General features: G+C 45.6%; 1 protein-coding gene across 1 annotated transcript in view; it reads left to right on the top strand.

The window, feature by feature from the left end:
- The window catches only part of LOC144120206 (growth hormone secretagogue receptor type 1-like), a 225,304-nt gene that overhangs the window by 147,157 nt on the left and 54,117 nt on the right, over positions 1–24,030 (top strand). Inside the window, exon 3 of the mRNA XM_077652621.1 lies at positions 17,206–17,489. Coding sequence (XP_077508747.1) covers positions 17,206–17,489 — 284 coding nt within the window. The remainder of the gene's footprint in view (positions 1–17,205; positions 17,490–24,030) is intronic.

The raw sequence follows: 24,030 nt of genomic DNA, 5'->3' as shown, positions 1-24,030 counted from the left end.
ACCGATAGAATTCAAAATCAGTGTGGCTGCTCGAGGGATCATCAGATGAGGCAGCCGCACTAGACTTGCGATGAGCGGCGCAGTTTGAAGCTGCATTGAAATGTCTCTGCAATTAACTCGCTCTCTAGCTCAGGGATGTATCCTGTCCCACAAAGGCATAACTGAGACGAGAGTGGGCCGTCTCGCTGAAGGCGAAGAAGCTCTCTGTGCGGACCATGTTGTGTCAGCAGAAGCTCTCTTTGTGCAGACATCGCCGGTGCAATTGAAACCGCTCGGCGCAGGTGTGGCTGAGGTGGTCGGCTAAACATTCGGCTCTTTATGGCGTGGTAAAGCAGATGCGACACACAGAGAGGCGCGTTTAACCGCGGGAGGAAAGGCGGTGGGAAAACGTCCGAAGTTTTCCCGAGACAGATGCAGATGCCTGAATGGGAATCTTTACCCGCCAATGAAGCCTCGCAAAAGGGGATTTGGGCAAGCATGCGCCAGTTTGCTGTGGTGATTTGTCGAACAGGAATAGGTAGAAGCAAGGGTTCGGAAAACTGGGTGCGGCGGGCACAGCAAGATCGCAGAAAAACAAGTATTTACGGATACAAGTTTTTGTTTTGTGATTTGAATTTAGTTGTTTTTTTTATTTACAAATACTGCAGGCCCTTCCCGGGCCCATGCAGGAGTGGATGCAAGGCAGAAATAATGAAAATGCCGGATCGAACAAGGAAGACAGGTATATGCACAGATAAATACACAATAAAATTTCATCATTACAGAGGCATCACGGTGGGGATAATGTTGGATCAAGGTGATTAACCGGTTCTAAGAAAGATTCGACTGTGTTGCAGTTCACCACAGTGGACGGTAGTTTATTCCAGTAATGGATAGCTGAAGGGAACAAGGAATATTTGTGAACATTAATGGGCTTATGGGTTGACGAAGTGCTTTCATATTGTTAGTCATTAAGTTGTGGAGGAATTGTTGCTGAAGGCATGGTTCTTTGGTTATATTGAAGTGTCCGTGGTAAAGTAGTGACAAGAACTTCAGCCTTGATACTACTCTACGCTGAGCTATGCTGTGTACATCTGCTTTCTTTAATAGGTTAGAAAGGCTGGAGTGCCTAGAATAGTTCGAGTATACAAATTGTGCTGCAAGGTTCTGAAAACTACTTATTAAAACTACTTACCGTCTTCTGTTCTGACATCGAAGCTCCAGAAAGCAAGCAGGGATGCCAAGAAATTTTCCGGGAATTGCCAGGCATGGGCATTTGCAGGGCTGATAAATGTTCATTCACGCACGTGTTACGTGGACAACCGCTGGCCCCGTTTTCCACTTTATTGCAGCACATACGCCATCGCATCTGGGTGCCTAAACTAGGACGAAACAATGAATCGCGGTCTCAGCACATCAACAAAACAAAAATAAAACAGCAATGGTGATCTGCACTGTGAACTCCAGCCCCGGTTTTTTCTTTTGGAGCACAGGCTTACGGCCAGCGATTCCTCTTTGCTCAGATAGGCGCCATTCCCTGACCGAAACATTTTTAGCGCCAATCGCGTGACAATTGAAGAAGCTGCGCTTAAACAAAAACCATAACTACTGTTACTTCGGCGAAGCAAAGCAGCAGCCTGCACTCTCTGCTGAGGCAGCTCCACGTCTCTGTAAATTTATATAAAGCAAATTTATGAGGAATCCACTAACTACTGATGTCGAGCTTTCCAGCTATTAAATAGGACAGGGAACAGATGTTTTTCTTTTCTCAAACAGTACGTGCGCTGTCCAGTGGCAGCAGAATAATGTTTCTATGTTGGCTGGAACTCGATTTACGTGTAAAAATCAGTGCGCGCCAGTAGTTCTCAGAATAAATGATCGGCGCTAAAAAATTCACTGCTAATTGTTTCAGCTTTCTCACAGGCTGTCCAGTGAGAACCATCAGTATCCACTTCTTCTGGAGCTTAGATTTTGCAAGCAATGAATATGCAGGTTTATCTCACCTTTGATCGCACAGTTCAAGCGCTGTGGTTGTTTTATGCATTTTCTCTGAACGGTGCCCCCCCCCCTCCCCCCCCCCCCCCCCCCCCCCCCCCCCGCAGCCCACATGAGTGTTATATTATACTTCTGCCGCACTACATTCTAAAATCAGCTCAGAACACAATACGAGCCTAGTGTGCCACATGCGCTGCCCCACTAAAATCTGTACAGAAGCTCGGCGTCAGACGGCGGCCGAGATGGACGCCGGTATCGCCTTTCGGGTGGTACCGGAAACGGCCGCGTGGCGGTGACACCATGCGTGAGACTTAAGAATAGACGCATGGTAACAGTCGCACTATGCTCAGTGCGGTTCCTAGGTCAGTTGCGCACAATACTTAGATGTGGAGAATAAAGGAAAGGGGCCGATATCTCTTAGTGAAAAAAAAAAAGGTAATTGCTTTTGATGAGGTGGAAGAGATTGTGACTTACTCCTCGGTGCACACCTCAGGCTTGAATTGAAATAAGGAACGAAAAATCGCGTGAAAGAAGAAAGACTGTAATAGATGGCGGAATGAAAGGATCTATAATAATTTCGAGCGCCTGTGGGTCTTTAACGCGCGCTTACATCGAACAGCACACGGGCGCCTTTTCCGTTTGACATCAATCGAAACGCGGCTGCCGCAGCCGGGATTGAACACAGCCTATAGTACACAGCAGGTAATAATGATCGTGACTCTGTCTCCAAACTGTTTGATATCGTCATAATACGTTTTACTATATCTTTAATTTCTTGCCTGAAATTATTCGCTCTCCATAATTGTGCCACCTCTATCCGTGTCCCTTTGCAAACAATTGTTCCTTGTACCCAAACACGTTCTTTACAAGTAGTTCTTTTGTCAATTCATCTCTTAGTGGATCAGCGTTATAAAGCCTCCTCGTTTCTTTTTTGTTTTTTCTTTTATGTATTCCACCCTTCCCGAAAAAAATGACAGAACTTTTGCCTAAATTCTATAAATGTGCGAAAGCAGAATTTCATGAACGATAACGACGACGATGAAGACGGATAATTCTCTCTGTGAATTTGCACCTCATATGAAAGTTGAAGACGACGATGTGAAGTGCACAGCTCGAGAGCGTGTTGCAGTTAACACGAGGCGCCAGTGTGGGTATGTGCCATCTTTTGATAGGCTAACAACAACAACAACAACAACAACAACACGAGGCGGGATCGGCTGCGGCGATAGCCTATAGTGCTCTCGTGCACTGGCCAGCGAAGCTGATCTGTTCGCGCAGCCGCGGATTAGAATCCCAGTCGCGACGACATTTGTTTCATGTATTTTTATTTATATATTTCGCTTTGCACAGAACCACAAACATCGCAAGACCTGGCTCGTGGTTTCACCATCGGAATAGTGTTGTCGCGCTATTACAACCATCGATAGGCGGTGGGCCACTGAGATACCGGTCTCTCGCATAGAGCGTATGCACCTATTAGGCGCCCGTTCATGGCCTGCCCCGGCGAGAGCGGAATAATGGACAGTCGGAAGGTGGCTGCCATGGTAAGATCCCGGAGGGTGGCCAGGCAGTGCACCACTCTACCTGCCAGCGGTGGCGTGTGAAGAGCTGCGCTCAACTTTCCCACTACCGACTATGTTTAATCGTCTGTCAACTTATCTAGCCATTTCACTCTCTTTCTGCTCTCTCGCATGTCATGTGACTGATCTTGTTGCTACATTTATTTTAACGAGATAGCGCTGGGGAGCTCGTGTTGCGAAAATCTGGCGTCGTTGACCGTTAACGAAAAATCCGCAAAAAATCGCCCGACAAGCAACTTTGTAGGCAGGTGGGCAACCTATGTCACGTAGCACTGTGGCGTAATCACAACCTGCCCACCGGATTGTGAGAAAACTGCGCACCGTGGCAGGTGGCAAATGACTGCTCGCGAGAGGTTGCTCGGGAACCGCAACGTGGGCCGCACAAGCCCCACCTGTGGCAGCACCTGCCACCTCAGGGCAGTGGCACTTCGGTTAACCGCTGCACCACACTACGCCAGGAGTGGTATAGGAAGACTGCCAGGGATCTATGAATGTTAAGTAGAGAATGAACGATGCTGAATATATGGACATTAACCCATCAAAGCTATCGCGTGATACCGTTATGGCTGAGCTCAAGTGTCCCTTACAATCTTTACGCGAAAGCGTAAATGCCCCGTGTCGAAGAAAAGCCGGTGTATGCGTTACCGGCGGCGTGACGGAAAAATTAGGACTAGTCCAGAGGGCGCCTGTTACAATAGGCTGTCTTAGATGGCGCCACCCAAACCAGCGGCGCATCGGAAACGCGTGACCCTCGGGTTGCAAGCCATACACGCTACCGCTACGCCCCGTAAGCACGTTCGTACAGCTTGGTGAAAACGGGGCTATTATACGCATGGCGGCAGGTCTTTCACATAATGATTGCGATTTTGAAAGAAGAAACAGTGTCCGTGTCTATGTGGGCAAGAGGAACTGCTGTAGCGTCGTACCATTGAAAGCGCAGCTTAACTCTCCCACCAATGTTTTTAAGTTCCATTCCACTGTCCATTTCGTTGGAATTGGCCTCCGGAATTCCACTGCCTTCTTCGCTGCTACCTAATCGGAAGCCCGGAGTTCCCGTAGCCGCCGTAAAACCCTTTCTGTGTGGCCTACAAAGGGCCAACTTCAGTCTGTCTGTTCCTAGCCTTCAACTGGAATGGATTCCGTCGCGTTAAAACAACTCCCGCCGACTGCTCCTCGTAATGCCCTGTTTACGTTCGCGACTTCGAAGCTATTCTCATGTCTCAAATACAAAGTCAACCGACTCACTGTTCATTCTTCATTTCCTTGCACCGTTCTGGCACCTCTGGTTCATCACAGACTACGATGTACGCCCGTGGTGCTATTTCTCGCATATCGTGTACTCCCTGCGCTAGCGCTTAATCGCTCCTGCTCTCTGCCTGCTGATACCACAACAGGGTTAGTCCTAGAAACATTTTCCGAGAATTTACTTTGTGTGTCTTGCAGCACTGCATTTATCTACTTCCCTGGGAAAAACCTGACTCTTACTCGCCTATCTCGATATATCTTTTGCGTTACGGTTCAGCCGCTCGTTCTCATATTTGAATCACCAGCGATGAGCACCTGCCTACCCTCTTTCCTAACTTCCTGCGTCTACTTACTATTATCACTCTGGCTCTTTTGTCTAGTTCCCCTTCTTGCTTCGACCGTTACCTTTTTTCTGGCATTTATAATCTACCCTTCCTAAATATGCTCCTGACCGCGTTCTAACCAGCTGCAAATATCTGTTCGTGTTCATGCTTTTCTGGCCTACTTGTTTCTCTCAGTTGGCCACGCCCGCGCAGGTCCCATCGACGTGTACTGCGCTGACATGTCCCGTTTGAAACTCTACCTCTCTTTGTAAAACATGTACTCGTGACGTTTTCTCCGTCAAGCACTCCACATCAAACACCTGCACATGAAATCCGCTCCTTCTGCCTGCTGCACCGAATATTCAAACCTTGTTTCAAATCCCGTTTCAACGTGCTTTTATTTCCTTAGCATCCAAACATCAATAACAGAAAAATCTCTCCGTGCATTCGTCAGAAGCCTCGGTTGACAGGTGGAAAAATGCAAACAAGTAAATGTCCCTCTACACTTGCTGACGAGGGGGGGGGGGGGGGGGGGGGTTGCAGAGAAGGCATATGAGAGATGGAACACGAAAAGAGGAAAGACGATGGGTGAGGGGAGAGAGGAGAAGGAATGCAGTGATTGACGGTGACTGACGGTTTGTATCAGGCCACCCGCTCGCAAGATGTGAATTCACCAGCGGCAGCTGCTGCTCGGTCCGGGGCGAATTCTAAGGCTAACTCATACTCTGCCGCGTCAATCGTATTCATCGTCTCTCTAATTTCTGTAGTGAGATAGCACTGAAACCTTCAATCTCAGATATCACCGATGTTAGTCTGTCTGAAGTATCTGCCAGGCGGTCCACCTGCCAAGGTGGGTAGGTGGCAATCTGCCAGCAGGCTTTATGACAAACTACGGTAAACACTTTATGGCAAAACACTATGACGTGGGTTCGAACCAGGCCGAGGCGGCCGCGTTTCGATAGAGACGAAACGGAAAAGGCGCCCGTGTGCTGTGCGATGTCATTGCACATTAAAGATCCCCATGTGGTCGAAATTATTCCGCAGCCCTCCATTACGGCACCATTTTCACCCTTATTTCAATCCCTCATTTATACCTTCCTTTACGGCGCGGTTCAGGTATCCACCGATATGTGAGACACATACTGCGCTATTTCCTTTCCTCAAAAATCAATTTTCAATTTTTTTTCAACACTATGCCGCGAGTGGCTTTCGTACCGGCGGCGACGCGAATAGATCAGCTGCGCTGGCCATTGCGTAAGATCACTATACGTTATCGCCGCAGCCAAAAATCCCGCGTGATGATGATTATGATGTCCTCAGGTTGAATGGCACGTACCCACGGCGGGGGATTGGCCAGGGTGCATTGCTGATACAAACGCACACATGCGTAAGGAGTGGAGTAATTGGATAATTTTGAGAAGACTCGAATTTGGATTAAAAAGACGTTAAAAAATGTAAATGAAAACTGCCACTCTTTCGCGCAGTACTTTGGATGTAGTCGTCTTCATCAACTTCCATCCTGGCGCAATGCATCCAGAACGCACCAGTTCTTAAACCAAGCCTTGAGCCGAAGCCGAAGTGAGAACCGAGGTGCGAGCTCACCTAGTTCACATTTGGCCGGACCACGTTAAAGCGTCCGTCACTTTTTCGTTATCATCTAGACACCGGGCTTGATTATTGCTACGAGAAAAGTGATAATATGTCCAGGCTGAACACGAAATTATCAAATCAGTTCTGCCCACTGCAAACGCCGAGTCCTACCTGGAAAATGAATAAGTAACTTTCGGTCACGAAATTATCGTTTTATTTCTTGCAAAAACTAAATTACGACTTTTAGAAAAGAACCTAAGACAAACGAATAAGCCCTGGAAATCATAACTGCCGGTCGCAATAACCTGACCCCAAAGCAATAAACTGAATTCTGATTAAAGCCTGCACATAAATAAATTTAACGAAAAAAATAAGGGCAAAATCTGACGAATATGACTCTCTAACGGCGCTACCGCTGTCGTCAGTTCGCGTAATTCCTACCACCACATGTTCAATTCCAAAAGCTGCGAGTCGTGAGCCCTCTCCGCATCGCTAATCGCCCCCATTCAACCGGCGGTGCGAACCTATGCCAGTTGGTGGGCGGATGGATGCAAGAAGCGTTCCCATTGAAACTGGGTTGTGACATGTGCCACCATGTTTGATCTTTTATTCTATTTATATTTCCCTAACAAACGTGTCAAACATTACGGAATGATTGCGAAATTAGGCATTCTGAAGTGAAATTGTATACTTTCACATTAAAACAATTTTTATTGCTGAACATGTATTCTCACGTAACTGCCCTATTTTTCAGCCACCAATCTGCCAGTAGCCTATTGCTAACATCTACTGCATATTTGGTGACATTACCATTGCAGAGGGAAAGTAACTGTGCCTGCATTGTCATCTGAATGGATACTGCAACAATGTAATGAAATATTTTTAATCGTTTGCATGTATTTTCACATGATTCCTGTTCTTGGATTTATTTATTTATTAATCCAAGAACCCACTGCGCCAATGCATTGCATTGGGATGAGGGGCAATAAAAATACATAAACTACACAAAATGTGACACTTTTGCTCCTAAGCAGAGCAAAAAAGCATAAACACCAGAGAAGACAAATGAAAATTAAAGCGCTAGATATGCAGATACATTTGCAACATAGAAAAGAAACCATCATTTTATGCAGTACCCACGACATCAATCAGCAGCCTATTCCAATCTCTAATCGTTTTAGGAAAGAAAGGCATCGCAAACAATTCCGTTTTCGTCGAAATTTCGCGAAATTTCACTTTGTAGCCTCACTCTCTAACAATCCCGGATTTCGCTTCAGATTTTAGGGCGCATGCTTCTTCAGTTATCATAGAGCGTATCCTTTCTGATTCCCCTTTTCCAGTTTCTATGCCGGTACAGGCTCTGCTTTTTTTTTTCTTTCGATTAGCACACTTTTCAAACTCTAACGTTTTTCACCTGTCGTTCAAAGCTCTATGTATTTCCGTCATGGTTTCCTGCGTACTTAAATACGCCAGTAGATGCTACTCCTAGCGTCTTGCGCGCGGCAGAACAAAGCGTTTAACTCAGGCAGACGACTGTGTTTCAGTGGTGAAAATCCGGGTGAACCAAAAATTCCTTCTCTTCCTGATTTCCCTTCGGTCCCTATCTTTCTTTACGCATTCAACATCTGGCCACTGCTAGAAATGTTTTGTTGGCTAAGGACCTCGTATGCGTAATTGACTTCCTCGCCACCCGATTCAGGCGAAGAAATACTTGTGTGCTTGTCCCACTAGGAATCGCCTGCGATGGCGTTGCCCTCTTCCTTTTCTTCTCGGGAAGCAGCAGTAGGATCAGTCTTGGGCCTGCCTCGACACTGGCTTTGCGCAATACGGCCCGATGCCTCCTGAGACGGAAGCAGTCAACTCCTTCTGCGAGCTTGTTTGTTACAGTGGGAAAAAGTCCGGAGTACGCCGGAGTACGCCGGCCACAAACCATAGCGTGCGCGCGTTACTGGCACCTAAAGGGATGAGTTGACAAGATGGTGGCGAGCTGCTTACCCGCTTTGGAACAAATGCTTGTCGCCGCGGCCTTCTTGACGCGTAGCTCTCTCTGAATGGTCTCGTTCCCTTTTATTTCCTGCACTCTCGCGCACACGTACACGTACAAGCGACAATTAGCCTCTGTTTTTCATACAATCTGGCAATTTTTCAAGCTCTTACACCTAACTGCGTGCAGTATTTGTTTTTCTCATAGCAACGACCTCTGTCAAAGCAGTTCTCAGGCTTTTAGTCAGTTTTTACATTTTCTTTTACTTGCGCAGTTTTTCTTCTTGGAGCAACAAAAAAAAAAAAGGCTCGCAGGGCACTCACCCTTGACTTCAGTAATTGCGTACCAAACTTTTCAGATATTTTCGCGCCGCCAGGGATTCGAATCCGAGTCGCGGATATTTTTATTTATTTTTATTATTTTCACTTGGCACAAATCCGCAAACATTGCAAGATGTTGCTCGGTGTTTACCGATCGGAACATTGTTTCCGCACTAACATTTAGGACGGCAGGCGCTTGATAGCTAATCATTTGTTTCTCCTATCTGGTGCATGTTATAGGCTGTGCTCCAATAAAAAAAAAAATGTCCGCAATAGTGGAGTATAGCCGATTTTTGGGAATATGTTGCATTAAAGGGTGGAGATAGACTTGATCTACTTTAAGTATACTGCGAGGAAGAGACGCGCTGCAGCCAAATATTGTCGAAATCCGTAATAAATTTTGATTGGACGTAACACGTTCTATAGTACAAGGATCAATTTGTTGTAGTTGCTTTTAGTCGCAGTGCCCGGGAGAAGAATAGAATAAGACAGTGTAGAATAGGAAAGTGCGCAGTATATTGATAAATTCCCGCCGAAAAACACACCAGACAATTTAAGACTTTGTTCAATGCTTTTCGCCTTGAACTTGCAGTGTGAAATGAAATTTTTGCAGTAAGAACAGAATTTTGTGTAGTTACTACACAAAAGTACTACAGAACTAGACTACGAAAACGTACTGCAGCAAAAACTACAATCCAACGGGAAAATACTTGAAAACAATAAAAATGGCGGTCGGTTTTCGTAGTTAGGCTAGATGCAAAATTACGTGCGACAGCTGTACGCTTCACATCGCTTCCGGCGTTCAGATGCAGTGTTGACGGATGGCAGTTGTTCGGATAGCGATAATGAGTTAGTCTTCAAGCATGCAGAATTGGTCATTGATACATTCATTGGTGATTGGGAGTCTTCATACCACTCCTTGCGCAGTGGAGCAGTGGTCAAGCGATGCGCCACTGCCCTTCTATGACAGGTGCTGCCACCGGTGGGACTTGGTTGCTTGGGTTGGGTTGCGATTCAGGTTGCCCTTCCCGAGAAGCCTCTCTGAATTAATTGACTGGTCAACCTAGTAACCTGGTCAGGCTACCATGTTGAGCAGTCAGGTGAGGCCAGCTTTATGCAATATCATATACAGCCAGGTGTATAATATATATACATATACATGGGGTGAGGAGCAGCCTGCACGAAACTGGCTTCAGACAAATCGACAAACACAAAACGACGAAATGTGTAGGATGGCCACTATAAGTGCTTTTGCACTAAAAGTCAATGCTTATGGCACAACGACAAGTCATTTTGTCGTATATTTGACGCAGTTATGTCGTTATTCTTTTTTTATATTGCGCTTAGTCATTATTGTTTGACATGGGCGATTCTGTGAAGACAACCAACTGTTTTACATAACTCAGATTTGATCTTGTCACGTAGTGGTGACTGCAGTTCGGAGAACAAAAGACAGCGAAGATGGCGTCTAAACAGAACTTTATTTGGGGCTGACTTGCACCCACAATGGACTGAATCACTCGGCGGCGGCATAGCAACGAGCGTGATCGGCGGTCATCGAACAGAATGCCCGCCTTTGTCGGCCGTGCCCAATTTAAAGCTGACAGCGAACTTTTGACAATATACAGCGTGCAAAGTTACCGCAACATTCTGGAACAACGTAGAATCAGCTCCACCTTGATGCGATCAATCGAGATAAATCTGGTCGCGTCTTGCATCGCAAAGCCACGTGCCGGCAGCGTTGAAGACTGAACAAACAAAACGTACAAAGATTCGCGGCAATATATTAGAAACGCGGATATCCGAAACATTTCGGAAAATCAAACGCCAAGGAATTTGTGACTGCTGATTCTATCAATTTTTTGTTCTCGTATTGAATAATAATGGGATAGCGTTCAACGGCATTAATGAGCCTTAATATATAATAGGTAGCTTTCTCCGGGTGTAATGTGAGGCTGTGTGACTCTGCAACGATGTATGCAATCTAGTTAGGTGAATATTAGTCATACTTTCTAGGGCAGATAGAGAATAATCGGTAGAAAAATGAATGTCGTCGGCGTATATTACAAGGCGAAGAGAATATGATATTTGCGATGTGTCAATATTGTAAACTAAGCATAATAGAGCTCCTATTATGGAACCCTTCGGAACAAATTGGGTGATAGCTAGGCTGTCGGAAAAATTCGCAATTATTCCAATCAACCTGAAGCGGTTTTCTATATACATGGTACGTAGATCTAGAGTAACTCCCCGTACCCCGCAGCCGCGCAACTTTTCAGGAGATTAGTTGGCTGTACGCAGTCAAACGCCTTTCGAAAATCTAGGAGTAAACCTTGGATGCGTCTACGCTCCTCAATATTATTTGTGGTTTCTCTTTAACAGTGGGCACTGCTTGTTCAGTGCGACTGGTCTTTGAGACCACATACTGAGACGAAGCCAGAACTTTGCCGGTAAACTTTTTAATGTGCTGTTAATAGGGTACAGGTAATACTGAAATAGGTGTATTACTGGAAATTTCATTCCTGTTGCCACCTTCATCGACTGGACACGCTCGAGCGATTCTTAAATCGTCGGGGAGTACTCAAGTTGCATACATAAGATTTAAAAGGAAAACTAACAATTCAGGTATAGACATAGAGACATTTTTAACGGAAAAGCTGTTCTGTAGTTGTACCTAGGAAATACGGTATTCTTAACATTTTTGAATAATACTTCTACATCATTTGGAGTCGTTGGCGCAAAAACTGTTCAATTATCTAACGGTGTAATCAGGTTGGAGTAGCCAGTGCTCGGCTCATGCTTATCAATTTCTGGCAGACCTTCACTGGCCACCCTGGCTGAGCAGAATGTGCTTACCGCGAAGTGAACCGCCTCCCAATCAGGCCTCCGTGACGCCAGTAATGCCGAGAATTGAGAGGAATCCCCGAAGGTAAAAAGACGGCGGTCGCGATGGTTTGGGCCCCGTTGAGATAACTATGCACGAGATGTGCACGTAATTGGATGGACGCTTTCACGGAATCTGTCGGTGCGAGTCGGTGCAGGAATTTCAGCTCAAGAGCCATACGGAGGCTGGCCGCTGACGCCAGAGCTCCCACGTGCCGTCCACTCGTTGGGCTTTCGAAAGTTCCCTGGGCTGCGAAGGTGACGCGGACGTCGGGGCGGGTTTTAAGAGTACGACGGTGCTCTCAGGCAAGCTGTACGCTGCTCGCCGCCGGGCGACACGCCGGAGATTGGGTCTTTCTGAGTGAGCTTAAGCTCACAACGGGGAAATGGAAAGGACGCACAGTCTGGGAGCCGTCGCTCTACTTATACCTGCCGACATCCTTTCCACTTCTTGCTCTTGAACCTGCTTACTCCCGTTTCCTGCAGAAATTTTGTTATCACGTTCAGAGAACAGTGGGCAAGCGACAGAATTATTACATTTCTCTGTGGCTCTCCAAGAACTATTTTTTTCCGAAATATTGATATTAATTTGGTGTTACGTGTTTGTGTTAAAGGTAGGTTGGCCTACCTGTGATCACTGACGCGCACGCGATGCATTGTTTATGGTCTATTGGCGGAGAACTGTTCATTAAAGTTTTTCCCTCGAACATTGCGAACTTCCCGGGTAATAATCAGATCGTGGGTGACTAATTGCGTGGTTTTTTCCCGGTGACGGGTATATATTTGTCTAGCGTGGTGGGCACAGCCTTGTGTTCAGTCACAAGCAGCTTGTGCACCTTGCCGTCCAGGGTCGTGATTTCGCCTCAGGAGCATTTTTTTCGCCAAAACATTATGCATGTAGGAAAATAAAAAGCGGGGCACTAGCTGTTAGCATGGCTACGCGCAAGTATGGCCGTCCAAGGCTTCGATGGGAAGATCTAAGGGCAGCTTACGTATCAGCATTTTCTTCGTCCTGCTGAAGTGCGCGACGTGTTAATTTCACAAACGCTTAGCGGATGGCTTTTCTTCTGCCTCGATGTCCGTCTCCACTCTCAAGCGCGTAGCAGTAGGGACCTGAGGTTTTCGCGTCTTCTAGCTTTCGTGTTGCCTGTAGCGCTGTAGGCTGTCTCGGATTCATAAGTATTTCCGAAATCAAATGCCAGATTCCTTAAATGCCCAGTCTGGAGAACACGCGCATCCGTTGTGATACCTTATGCTCTAGTGTGCAACGCATATCCTCTGCTCACCAACCTTCAATAGACAAATGTAGCCGTCTTATTCGGACGTATATTAAGGCTCATGCTTTATTTTATATCTGCACGAGGATTCCGACTTGCCATACGTTTTATCGACTTGACAATGAGGAGCCTAGAGTAATGGAAGGGCCTCTTACATTGGACGAGATCAAATTGGGCATTTTGGTCTCCTTGGTCAGAAACCTCTGACCCAGATTGTTTAAGCAGCAGATTCTATTAAACATATTCGCCTTTCCTAGCGCGTGCCTTGTTGCATGTTTTTAGTACTGTCCGTTATGTGCGCTTTTAGCCTCCCACTTTCTATACCAGAAACACTGTACTAATTCTGAAAAGCACAGATGCCAACCGGTTGATGATTGTCGAAATGATTGTTGCGGTGAGATCTGTTGTCGGACATCCTTTTGCAATGTGGATTGCAAGATACTTTTGAAGGTCTTTTCTTCCCGTCTGCAGCATGCGGCAGTGGATCTAATACGCTCGCATTGAGCATGAACGCTGTTGTATCTATGGTCATATCGATATCACACGTTTCATGTCGGAGACAAAAAAGATAAGGCCGGGAAAGTTGTACTTATTGAGACTGACCAAACGAATAGACTTTATAACTTAAGTCATGATTTTTGTTAGCAGTCTTGCAGTGTGCAGATATTGATGACGGATTGCTGAAGGGCATATAACTGTCTTCAGACATGGTAAAGGTGCAAGAAAAAACACACACAAGAAAGGGTACAGGAGGAGCGTAACGCTGACTGCTGATCTTATCGAAAGTTCGCAAACGCATATTTGAGAGATAAAGATATAAATCAAGCAAGTCCAGCAAGAAAACTATGAACACCTCGCAGAGACCGAGGCAGTATCTTACAACGTCTAATCCAGGAGCGTTACCTCCCTCTCGTAAATCACAACTCAAGAGTCGCTGATGCAGTCGGGCCCGGTTTTTTTTTTTGTAGAGTGCTCTTTTATCAGTTCCCGCGCGTTAGTATTACAGCTATTGCCTAGATTTCTAATCTCCTTCGGACATGGTCAACGCCTCTTGCAGGCCCCGTAAAGCTTAAACAAATCAGAGTTCTCCCCGTCGATAATGATAGGTAATTATTCCGTTCACGATCGTTCACGCAGCGTCCAGTCTAGGCTACGCGCTTTTCCTCACAAGTTTTTGATGTCTTGTAAACGACTCCGGCTACGTATTCCGCGGTGAACCTCGCGTGCTTTTCGTCACAACCACTTTTATTCACTTTTTTCATGTAGGGGCTATGTTGTGACTTAGTTTCGGCAGTTTGAACGGTGCTGTGGACACTACAGTCAACCTCAATTGACCAGGCGGCGCTACTAGCGCGCAATGTCCAGCGCCACCAGCGCCGGCTCCGAGTAGCTTGCGGTGGCCGGCGCGGCCGGCTTGCTTTCGAAGCAGCCTTCAGACAGTTGCTAAAGGCGGTTTATGAGGTCGCGGTGATCGCTTTTTACGGTTGTAAGGTTGATTAAGAATCCTTTCGACTGTTTATAGATTGTTTACAGATTTGAACGAGACATTTTATTGTCTTCATAACGCTATTTAACTAAAAAACTCTGATATTTGGTGTTCGTGGCAAACCTCTTCAGCCTTTGAAATCATATCTAGAAAATCTGTGTGTAGTATTAATCATGAAAGATTGTCCCCATAGCAAATAGTAAAAACGTGCCGCAAGAGAGCCTTCTAGGGCATTTTTTGTTTAATTTGTTCATATTGACGTTGTCACTGTTTAAACAACTGGAAAATTCATTCTATATGCTGGTAATGTAACCGTTCATCTTTCATTTTCCGATGAAAATAACTGTGAGATGCAGCCAACTGTTTGATAAATTTCGCCATTCCCTACATTCTTGTCAGCGTATAACTTATCCCCCCAAAACAAACAAAGTTCATGCCTTTTAGGGCCCATAATTAAAATTTTGACATTTATAGCACCCAATTATATGCTGCGGACAGGCAAACCAAAGTTATTGAGCTCCACACAACTCTTGGCGTTACATTCTCCTCATATTTAACATGTATTTACATGTCGAGAAAACATGCAAGAAACATTCATCTGCAATTGCAGCAATATAACCAAACCGCGCGATCCTCCCACTTAAATTAAAGCGTAATATGTCACGTTTTCTTAGCTTCACCAATTAAATATGTCACATACAGGTTGAAATATTGCAGTTTACTGTGGCTGACGACGAACAACAGAATTTGAATGACATTACATTTCTACAGAGAAAGGCAGTTCATCAAATATTCAATCTTGACTATTATCCCCCGCTCTACATTTACACATAAACCACATGTATGATTTCAGACTTTTATGGTCGCCTGCCAGCTGTCAGTCACAGGTCTCCTACAGCACCACAATAACACCATAATCGCCTGAAAAGAAGATACATGGTGCATACCCCATTTCAGTGCTCAAGATCCAATCCTTGCGTCACAATCTTGTTCCCTTTAAACAAGTACCAAAACATCAACCGTCTAACATCTGGTCTATTTCCGAGCTGTTTTCCAATTTGTTTAGTTTAGTTTAGTTTAGTTAATGCGGGTATAGCGTCCCAAAGCGACTCAGGCTATGAGGGACGCCGTAGTGAAGGGCTCCGGACAGTTTCGACCACCTGGGGTTCTTTAACGAACACTTACATCGCGCGCTACACAGGCCTCTAGAATTGCGCCTCCATAGAAGTTCGACCGCCGCGGCCGGGCTCGAACCTGCGTCGTTCGGGTCAGCAGCCGAGGGCCAGAAGCACTCAGCCACCGCGGTGGCCTGAAGCATTTTGCGTCGTTCTTAAAATTTTGCGATGATTATGTAGTGTTTTGTTCATGTTATATTGGGCTTTTCTCATTTCTCTTTTTTATTCTTCTAAAGCTATAAATTTGTATCCAATTTTAATTCAGAGGTCTCGTCTACGCTACCTTGTAAGGGACGCCTGGTCCTCGTGCAGCTGTTTTACTACAGCATTTAACGCATGTTGCCACCAGAACCTCGCGTCAATAATATTCAGGGGGCAGCTTGTTGACCTAAAGTGCGGGGAGGCGAAAGCTTTTAGCGCGGTGTGTTCAGCGTGGTCGGCCCAACTTTCCTTGCAAGCCTTTAATCAAAACGTCCATCATTAATGTTGGCTCAACGCCGGTGCAAAATTTAGCTGCCGATGACGTCGGTGGCCGATGTTATACCGATGATCTGCCTATCATTGGTACCCGGCAGTTGCCACTTGAGGTATCAATGCGCACCTGAGCGGTTTGCTTGTCGAAACAAATAACAAGTGAAATGGCCTTGTGCCGACGCACTTGACTGATCCGATATAGTGCACTTAAAAGCGTTCATTAAAAAAAATCATCCACATGCTGCAATGACCCACACGTCATGCAATACCACAACATGAGGCACTTCAGGTACACATAATTCAACTTCCCTAAGAGGGCTCTTGGGCACGTATCCTCGTGATAAGAAGCTATCATCATTTGTACTTTTCTTAGAAACAGTTCGAGGAACTGGTCAAAGCAGGCTAGCGGGAGCAGCATAACTTTCCAGGATGCGTCTCTTGTTTCAAGATTAATATCTGTCAAGGGGGCCATCGAGGTGTCTTTGATTTACGTTGCTTAAATGGTGGCTCTTTCTGTGCACCCTCCGTGGTGCTAACAGCGATGCCGATCTTCACTTCCCTGTCTGTCTACAGACTCTCTGTCTACAGACTCTGCACCACAATTCGGTATGCTCATCGATATTTACGGCTTAAGCAATACTTTGCTAGTGCAGATCCTGTCGACGTATGTAAGGCCGACCCCCTAACAAAGACCAGAACAGGCCCGTTCGCTGCTCAGCCGTGTCTTCCTCCTTTACGGTTATACCGCGAACCGGCACGCGCTCGAATGTATTTCGGCCATGCGCGCATGTGTGTGTATGTGCGTGTGTGATATTTTTTCTAGCAGTATGTAACTGCTCTGATGGAAATGTTCCCGCAGTCAGCGATGTCTCAATAGCAGGCTCTTCCATGCAGGTTTACCGCCCCGGCCTGTGCCAGCTCCTGGTGTTCCTCTCGTCGGCATTCGCCTGCTGGTCCGTGTGGCTGACGGTGAGCTACACCGCCGAACGTCTGGTGGCGGTTCGCCGCCCGCTCTGGCGGCTGCAGCTGGGCTCGGCTAAGCTGCTGCGTCCTCGGTACGTGGTGCTGGCGACGGCCCTGTTCAGCTTCTGCTTCAACGCGCCGCTGGTGTTCTTCGTGCGGGTGCACAGTGGGCCGGACGAAGTCGCCGAGTGCAGCCTGGCGCCGGAGTACGAAAAGTAAGTACGCAGGAAGACGTGAGAAAGAGGGGCGCCCACTTGCTTAGTAAAGATCAGCGGCTGAGAGAGGCACTGCTGTGAACTCTAGCCAACTGGCAGCTTAAATCCCAGTGAAGACAGCGGCAGCGCAAGGCGGCGAGGAATCGGGTATGAGCGCAAGAACGCCAGCTTTGGGCTGTCACAATCGGCAGCTGATAGCGGTGACCGAAGGCAACAGCTTGTGGATGCTTTTTCATTGTTGGGAGACTGCTTTTATTGTCCTACACTGACAAGGATGCTGAATTTTGCATACGCCATGACTGCTCTTATAGCTTTTATTAAAGTTAACCTTTGATCAATAGCCTTACGTATGTTACCTAACAATAATTCATGGCAAACACTCAGTGGCCGCGCTTTAAAACTGTCACTCGACCTGTACTTTTTAAATGGGGATGAATTATATAATAGTAAATGATTTCTCCTTAGCAGATGTTTTAAAGTCCCTGCTCGCAAATATTGCATAATATGATGGCGGTAATTTAGCACTCAGATTGTTGAATTGCAGAATTGATAATTTCGGTTGTAGCCCAGCGCAGCATCTAGAAATTTGTATAGTCGACGTGTTCGAACAGACAGTCGCAATGAAGTTTTAGTACCTGTGCCTCAGCTCACTTTCTCGCAGAGTGGAACAATATGTATTTCTTTCGAAAGGTACTAATTGTTGAGCTATCTTTCTCCGCCAGGTTGACACCTTTGTTATTTCATTGTCGACGATTCCACCTGCGTCCTGCACTGTCTTTAACGCGACAGCGTTAACGGGCTCGTGTAACAGAAAACCCGGCGTCCGCGCCGTTGACCGTGAGCGAAAGATACCCAGAGAAGCAACGTAGGAGGCAGGTGGGAAGCTAGGTCACGTGACCTAGCGGCGTCATCACAACCCGCCTACCGGATTGTGAGAAAACTGCACACCGCGACAGGTGGCAGTTAGATTCATAATAGATCGCTCGGGAATAGGAACCTGGGTCACCCGAGGCCCACCGGTGGCAGCACCTGCCATCGTAGGGCAATGGACTATTTCTTAACGTTTCCACCACTGCTCCAGGAGTGGCACGAGAGCTTCCAGTGATCTATGAATGCGAAGTAGAGAATGACCAGTTCTGCATATATGGGAATTAATCCATTGCGCTATCGCGTTATGCCCTTACGGCGGAGCTTAAGTGTCTCTTCCAATTTTTTTTTCAGAAAAGAAATGAACGCGGCAACGTGAGAATGCGTAACGGTTCTAGATACACCCGTAATTGATGCTAAGCCATTTGCTTGGAGAGACGATGAAATCGGCCGTAGAAGTGCACCCCGAGAGATTGCCGTTAGAATAGTTAGGCCTGAAGGTGAAGAATCATTTACGCAAACATACTTTTGTCTGTTGGTTAAATGCTGCAAAATTGTGAGCTTCCTCCTCTCAAGCCATAAGGCTGTGTTTTTCCGACAAAACAGCATGCGCGACTGTACCAAAAGGATTGTTAAGGTCCTAAATTGAAACTACTCCTATGCTACCGTTAAGCATTGTGAAGTAGATGGCTTACGTTAGTTCCATTCCCACGGAATTCTTTTACTTACGGCAGTTAAAGTAATAAATAAATAAATCAATAAGTCAATTAACCAACCAATCAGTCATTGCGTCCATTTCTAACGCAAGAAAAACAAAAGGAAGTGTAGCAAATAGGGCTCGAAAAAAAGTGGAATGTTCACTTGATGAGCTTCGACCCCCTTCTCGTTGCATACAGCCAGTCCGTAACGCATTCATTAAATGAATCGTTATACAACACAAAGCATGTATACAACAATATAGTAGCTGAATATAAGTGATAAAGTATAATATGTACAAAATTTTGCGTTAAAAAGAGCCTTGAGCTGCCTGCCACAATTCTGGTGCTTCCTGAAAGCTAACTCTGTGGTAGCGTCAAAGAGAAGTCCCCCCTTATTAAAGCAGTGCCTTTGAGTTTGGTTTGTATAGTGAAAGGCTTTTGCTATTCGTCTGAAAACGGGCAAACGGGAAAACTGGAACTAGGTACTGTATACGGCTTCCACTAATACTCCACTGGACATCTCAACAAAAATACATTCTAATGCTTGATGATGAACTGATGTGGTGTTTATTCTCCTGTTACGTAATGACGACTTGATTAAAACAGCTGCTCCTCCCTCGTGATGAATCGTCTTCCGGTTTGTTAGAAGTTTATGACCACGCACACTGGTCTGTAAGCCGCTTTTGAACAAGGTTTCTGATAAATCTGTCGCGCTAAATAGGAATTCGTGCTAAGATATAAAAGCCAAGATTGGTTTGAAATTCTTGGACTAACTTGGAATAAAGCACACAGATCATCTCTTATACGAAATTTGATATTTGCTTGACCCTTGGAAAACATATATTTGCGTTGACATAGTTCCACTGTTTTGCGCAGTGAGCTCCCTGCATGCATAACTTGGTCAATGTTCTCCTGTTTGAATTTTTGGTTGCTTTTGTTGTGTGCCCAACTAGAGAATCATCCCTCATTTTGGGGGCATGCTACAAAAATTCATAAAAAAAGGAAATGGTCTGGTTCTGCGCTTAAAACATGCCATAATTCTTGAAGAACATGAGCTACAAACAATGTGATCGTGAGCACTGGAGGATGCGCAAAAATGCTGGCAACCGGACCAATTTGCTCTTTATTGAGGGCGCGACTTCAAGGATGCATTATTTGCACAGCTGGTTTTTCAGTTCCGAACAAACAAAATGCTCCGAAAACAAGTTTTATTTTTATACGCTACCAGCGTGGCCGTAAAGAAGTTCGTACATTTATCCATTCACATTTTGGGCGCACTGGCGACGTTTCGTTGCAGTGAGACCATCATTTGTTTTGATTGTCGTGCAGTCTTGTTTGCTTACGAATGCTGGTAGCTACTTTATACTCTCCAAATACATTGCGAAGGCAGCGATGCCCCGTTTCTCTGCCCATCCACGAAAGAAGCGCACACATTGAACTAACCAGTATGTCATACCAGGAGTATATTGAAATGTGGCGCGTAAGTAAATAAACCACATCGTCAAAAAAAGGCGGACTTTCGCACGTCTTTCCGTAAGTAAGAAAACAAACAGGAAGGAATGCGTCAGGGACCACTTCATCTGGCAGTTTATTGAAACGGTACTAAAACTATGAATAAGGGCAATTTTTGGATCGTGATAGCGCACCAAAGTTTAAACAGAAGTTGGTGAAAGCCCAATTTCTGCGTATCTAAGGGGAATTATCTCTATTACCACTAAGTTGAAGCGTCGCTTTCTGGAAGAGGAAATCTTTTTATTTCTCTATAGATTTACATGAGAACATTCAGACATGTTAGTAATGATTTTATGACTATTTCCACAAAAATCAGTGTTGTATCTCAAGAAATGTTTTCGGTGTTTATTTTTTAATTTTGCTCTTTGGAACGTTTTTGACTGTATAGAATCAAGAAAATGTGGTTTAAGTAGCATATGTTTAAGAATGCTACAGGGCGTGACATGCTTTCCCCGTTATTTTTCTCAAAAAAATAAATATTTTTCGTTTTCAAGGCATTATTTACCGTGGATATATCTAGAGTTAGGATATAATATAAAACCAGGAAATCGTAATTTAAGAAACTAAGAAATCTAGGTCATGACCGTCATGGTGCTTCTAGAAGTAGACGAATACAAGCAGGGCCAAAATAAGTAAAACAGTATTGACTAAGTCAGTTTCAGGAAGGAAGCGATGAGCCAGAAAAACATTATAAAGAAAAAATACTCAAAGTTGACGTGCACAATTATTCAGTTCAATGCAATTCGTATTTTTTTCCAGAGTGGTACAAAGAAAAACTCCGAATGGTCCCCTGGAATAAAAGTTGCACTAAGCAACTTTACGACGGCCCAGGGACCACCTTACAAGACAGCAGCCGACGCAGATTATCAACCAAAGAAAGGATCTGCAGTCATAAAAAAATCCCATCGAAAATCTAAGGGCAATAAAGCAGGTCTGAAAAGCTTACATACACACGAAACAAACAGTGAGACAATAAAAAAGAAAAAGGGACAATTAGTTTTAAACTAAGGCAAGGTACATCAAATCAGGGTTCAACGTAAGAGTTCAGTTTAGGTTACAGAAATAATATTTAAATTCTTTCTTAGATGGAAAACACTCCTTTTGAATATTTGTTTAGAACTGATGGAACATTATGCTTTAATGACTGAAACTTGTTTTGAATGCGGAAATAGGGAACTAGCCCATAGGCGTCTGGATGGCGGGGCAAGAGGGGGCGGCGGCACCCGCTTGGAAATTTGGACAATAATTTTTTTCACTCGAGCTAGAACTCGATTAGCTCACTCAGGTTCCTCATATCGGTAGAAGCGCCATTCAGGATTGCGAACAAACTTCGCACTCTTAACACTACGACGTAGTCTTGCTGGTGATGCCACGGCAGTGAAAGAATGACAGGCTGCAGATAGCGAACAATTCTGAGAAGAACGCTTGAGGTTTTCTATGTCGAACTTGGAGAACTCCGCGGTATTATCGCGAGAACTTCCGCTTTCTCATAAATTGCCGGCTACATTTAGGAAAAAATCTAGACCGCCACACTTAGCCAGAAAAGTGTGACACGTTCCCGTGGCGTCACATTTGCTTGTGGACACTCCTTGCCGAAATGACGAAATTTCGACCACCCCGCCACAAAAAACCAAGCCTATATAAATCCACCCCTCAAAAACATTGTACGTTTGTAGTGGACTGAAAGCCGAGGCCAGTAGCGTCATTATGCGATCCATTTCAACGACTTAAGATAGAACCACATAAATATTTTGGTCCCAGATAAATGCAACCGCAACTAAATTTTGTGTGTGGCTACCTATCGAAATGGGATAGTAAATTAAATAAGCCCTTTTTAATAATGGAAGAGTGTAATTCGTAGGAGTCTATGCTTTGCTTCATTTTCTGATTATGAAAACGATTGTCAAGCGTTCAGAGGAATTTATACATTGTAAACACCCAGAGAGCCACACTGCCATGAAAAAGGCTGCAGTGTGTCTGCGGTGGGATTTGCCGGAGAAAAGAGAAGGAGGCAACGTTTTTTTCTCATACATAAAAAGTGTTCGAGAGAAACACCGGAAATGGATTCCCGCGGGATTTTTCCGTACTGTAATGAAAACAAGTATAAAGGAACGCGCAGCTGGGCGGAAAAAACGAGTAAAAGCATATGAAACGGCAAAAGAGGGGATCTGACGGCCATAAAACATAGCCAGTACTCTTCGAGAACGGGCGCCGGCAAACGCCTTCAGGACGCTCTTATTAGACGTTTTTAGCGTACCGGAGACGTACTACCGGACCCCTCTCGCGCATGCGTAGTGGTGTTGTTGGCGTGAGTACGTCTCCGGTATGCTAAAAACATCGAATGGCCAGCGAGTCAGCGACTTAACAGGCAGCCGAGGGGACCGACACCGAGCAGATCCTGCTTTCAAAGCGGCCGCCACACTACAGCCTCAAACCCAGCGCCCGGCCAATGACACAAAGCAAAGTAAAACCAAATACACGGTGCCGTATGTTCGTACACCTTGACCAAATACGAGATCCCTCTTTACTGAATAAGGTATCCGAGCTCTCTCTTCTGTCAGGAGCCTTCTCTTCCCCCCCCCCCCCCCCCCCCCCACATCGCCGCCGTCATCCTCGCATTGTGTGCAACTGCGACGCGCCTCCTCACTCGAACCGTGAGTGAAGGCTCCGTCAATGGCGAAAACGTAGGGGAAAGCGCCGCATGCCTGGGGCGGCGGTGCGCTCAGCCAAAAGGGTAAAAGCAGCCCCGCTTCCACGCTTTGGGTCACACCTGCGAAGTACCGCGTCCGGGCACGCGTCGTTCGCCATTTTCAAACGACGCCATCGTTAGCTCTGCTGAAGGACGACTCCTGTTGCAGACATACAGCGGTACCAGCAAGAATGTGTTTCGAGCCGTCTGGAGATGGGTGTCTGTTTTTTTTTTATCTCTAGACAGAGAGCGACACGGAAGAAGACAGTGTTTCGCCTTCGTCGCTCGCTATAATCAGGATACGTTCGTACGCCCGCAACCATTGTGAAGGTGTATTTGGCTGAGTGCCCCTCCGGCGTGACAGGCATCGCCACAGCGGCGGCAGCGAGTAAATGATTCCGACCACCTTCCCACAAGAGCACCCGACATGGCCACGTGTTTCCCAGCACGTGCATCTTTGTACAATGGAAAACCCTTTGGGTGGATCCTTGGTACGCTCGTCTCCAGCAGAGTGGCACCGCTCTATCTTCTGCGGGGTACGCGTCATACACTAATAAAAATGAAAGTAGGCCAAAAAACTATCGGCCTTACAAATACATTAGGAACATTGAATTATTGTTCTACCAAACAAAATAATATTGCTATAATGTTTTGATGCTACCTGGAAAAATCACAAATGGTTATCAACAAATTCCGGGCATGAGCGAAATGGCACCAGAAAACTTTGAAAGGAAGGACAAACATATTCCAAGCTAGATGAGGCAATTGCTATCGC

This window comes from Amblyomma americanum, chromosome 2, assembly GCF_052857255.1.
Source record: "Amblyomma americanum isolate KBUSLIRL-KWMA chromosome 2, ASM5285725v1, whole genome shotgun sequence".
Taxonomy (NCBI): Eukaryota; Metazoa; Arthropoda; class Arachnida; order Ixodida; family Ixodidae; genus Amblyomma; species Amblyomma americanum.
The sequence above is the reverse complement of the archived record's forward strand: the minus strand, read 5'-3'. Positions and strand labels throughout refer to the sequence as shown.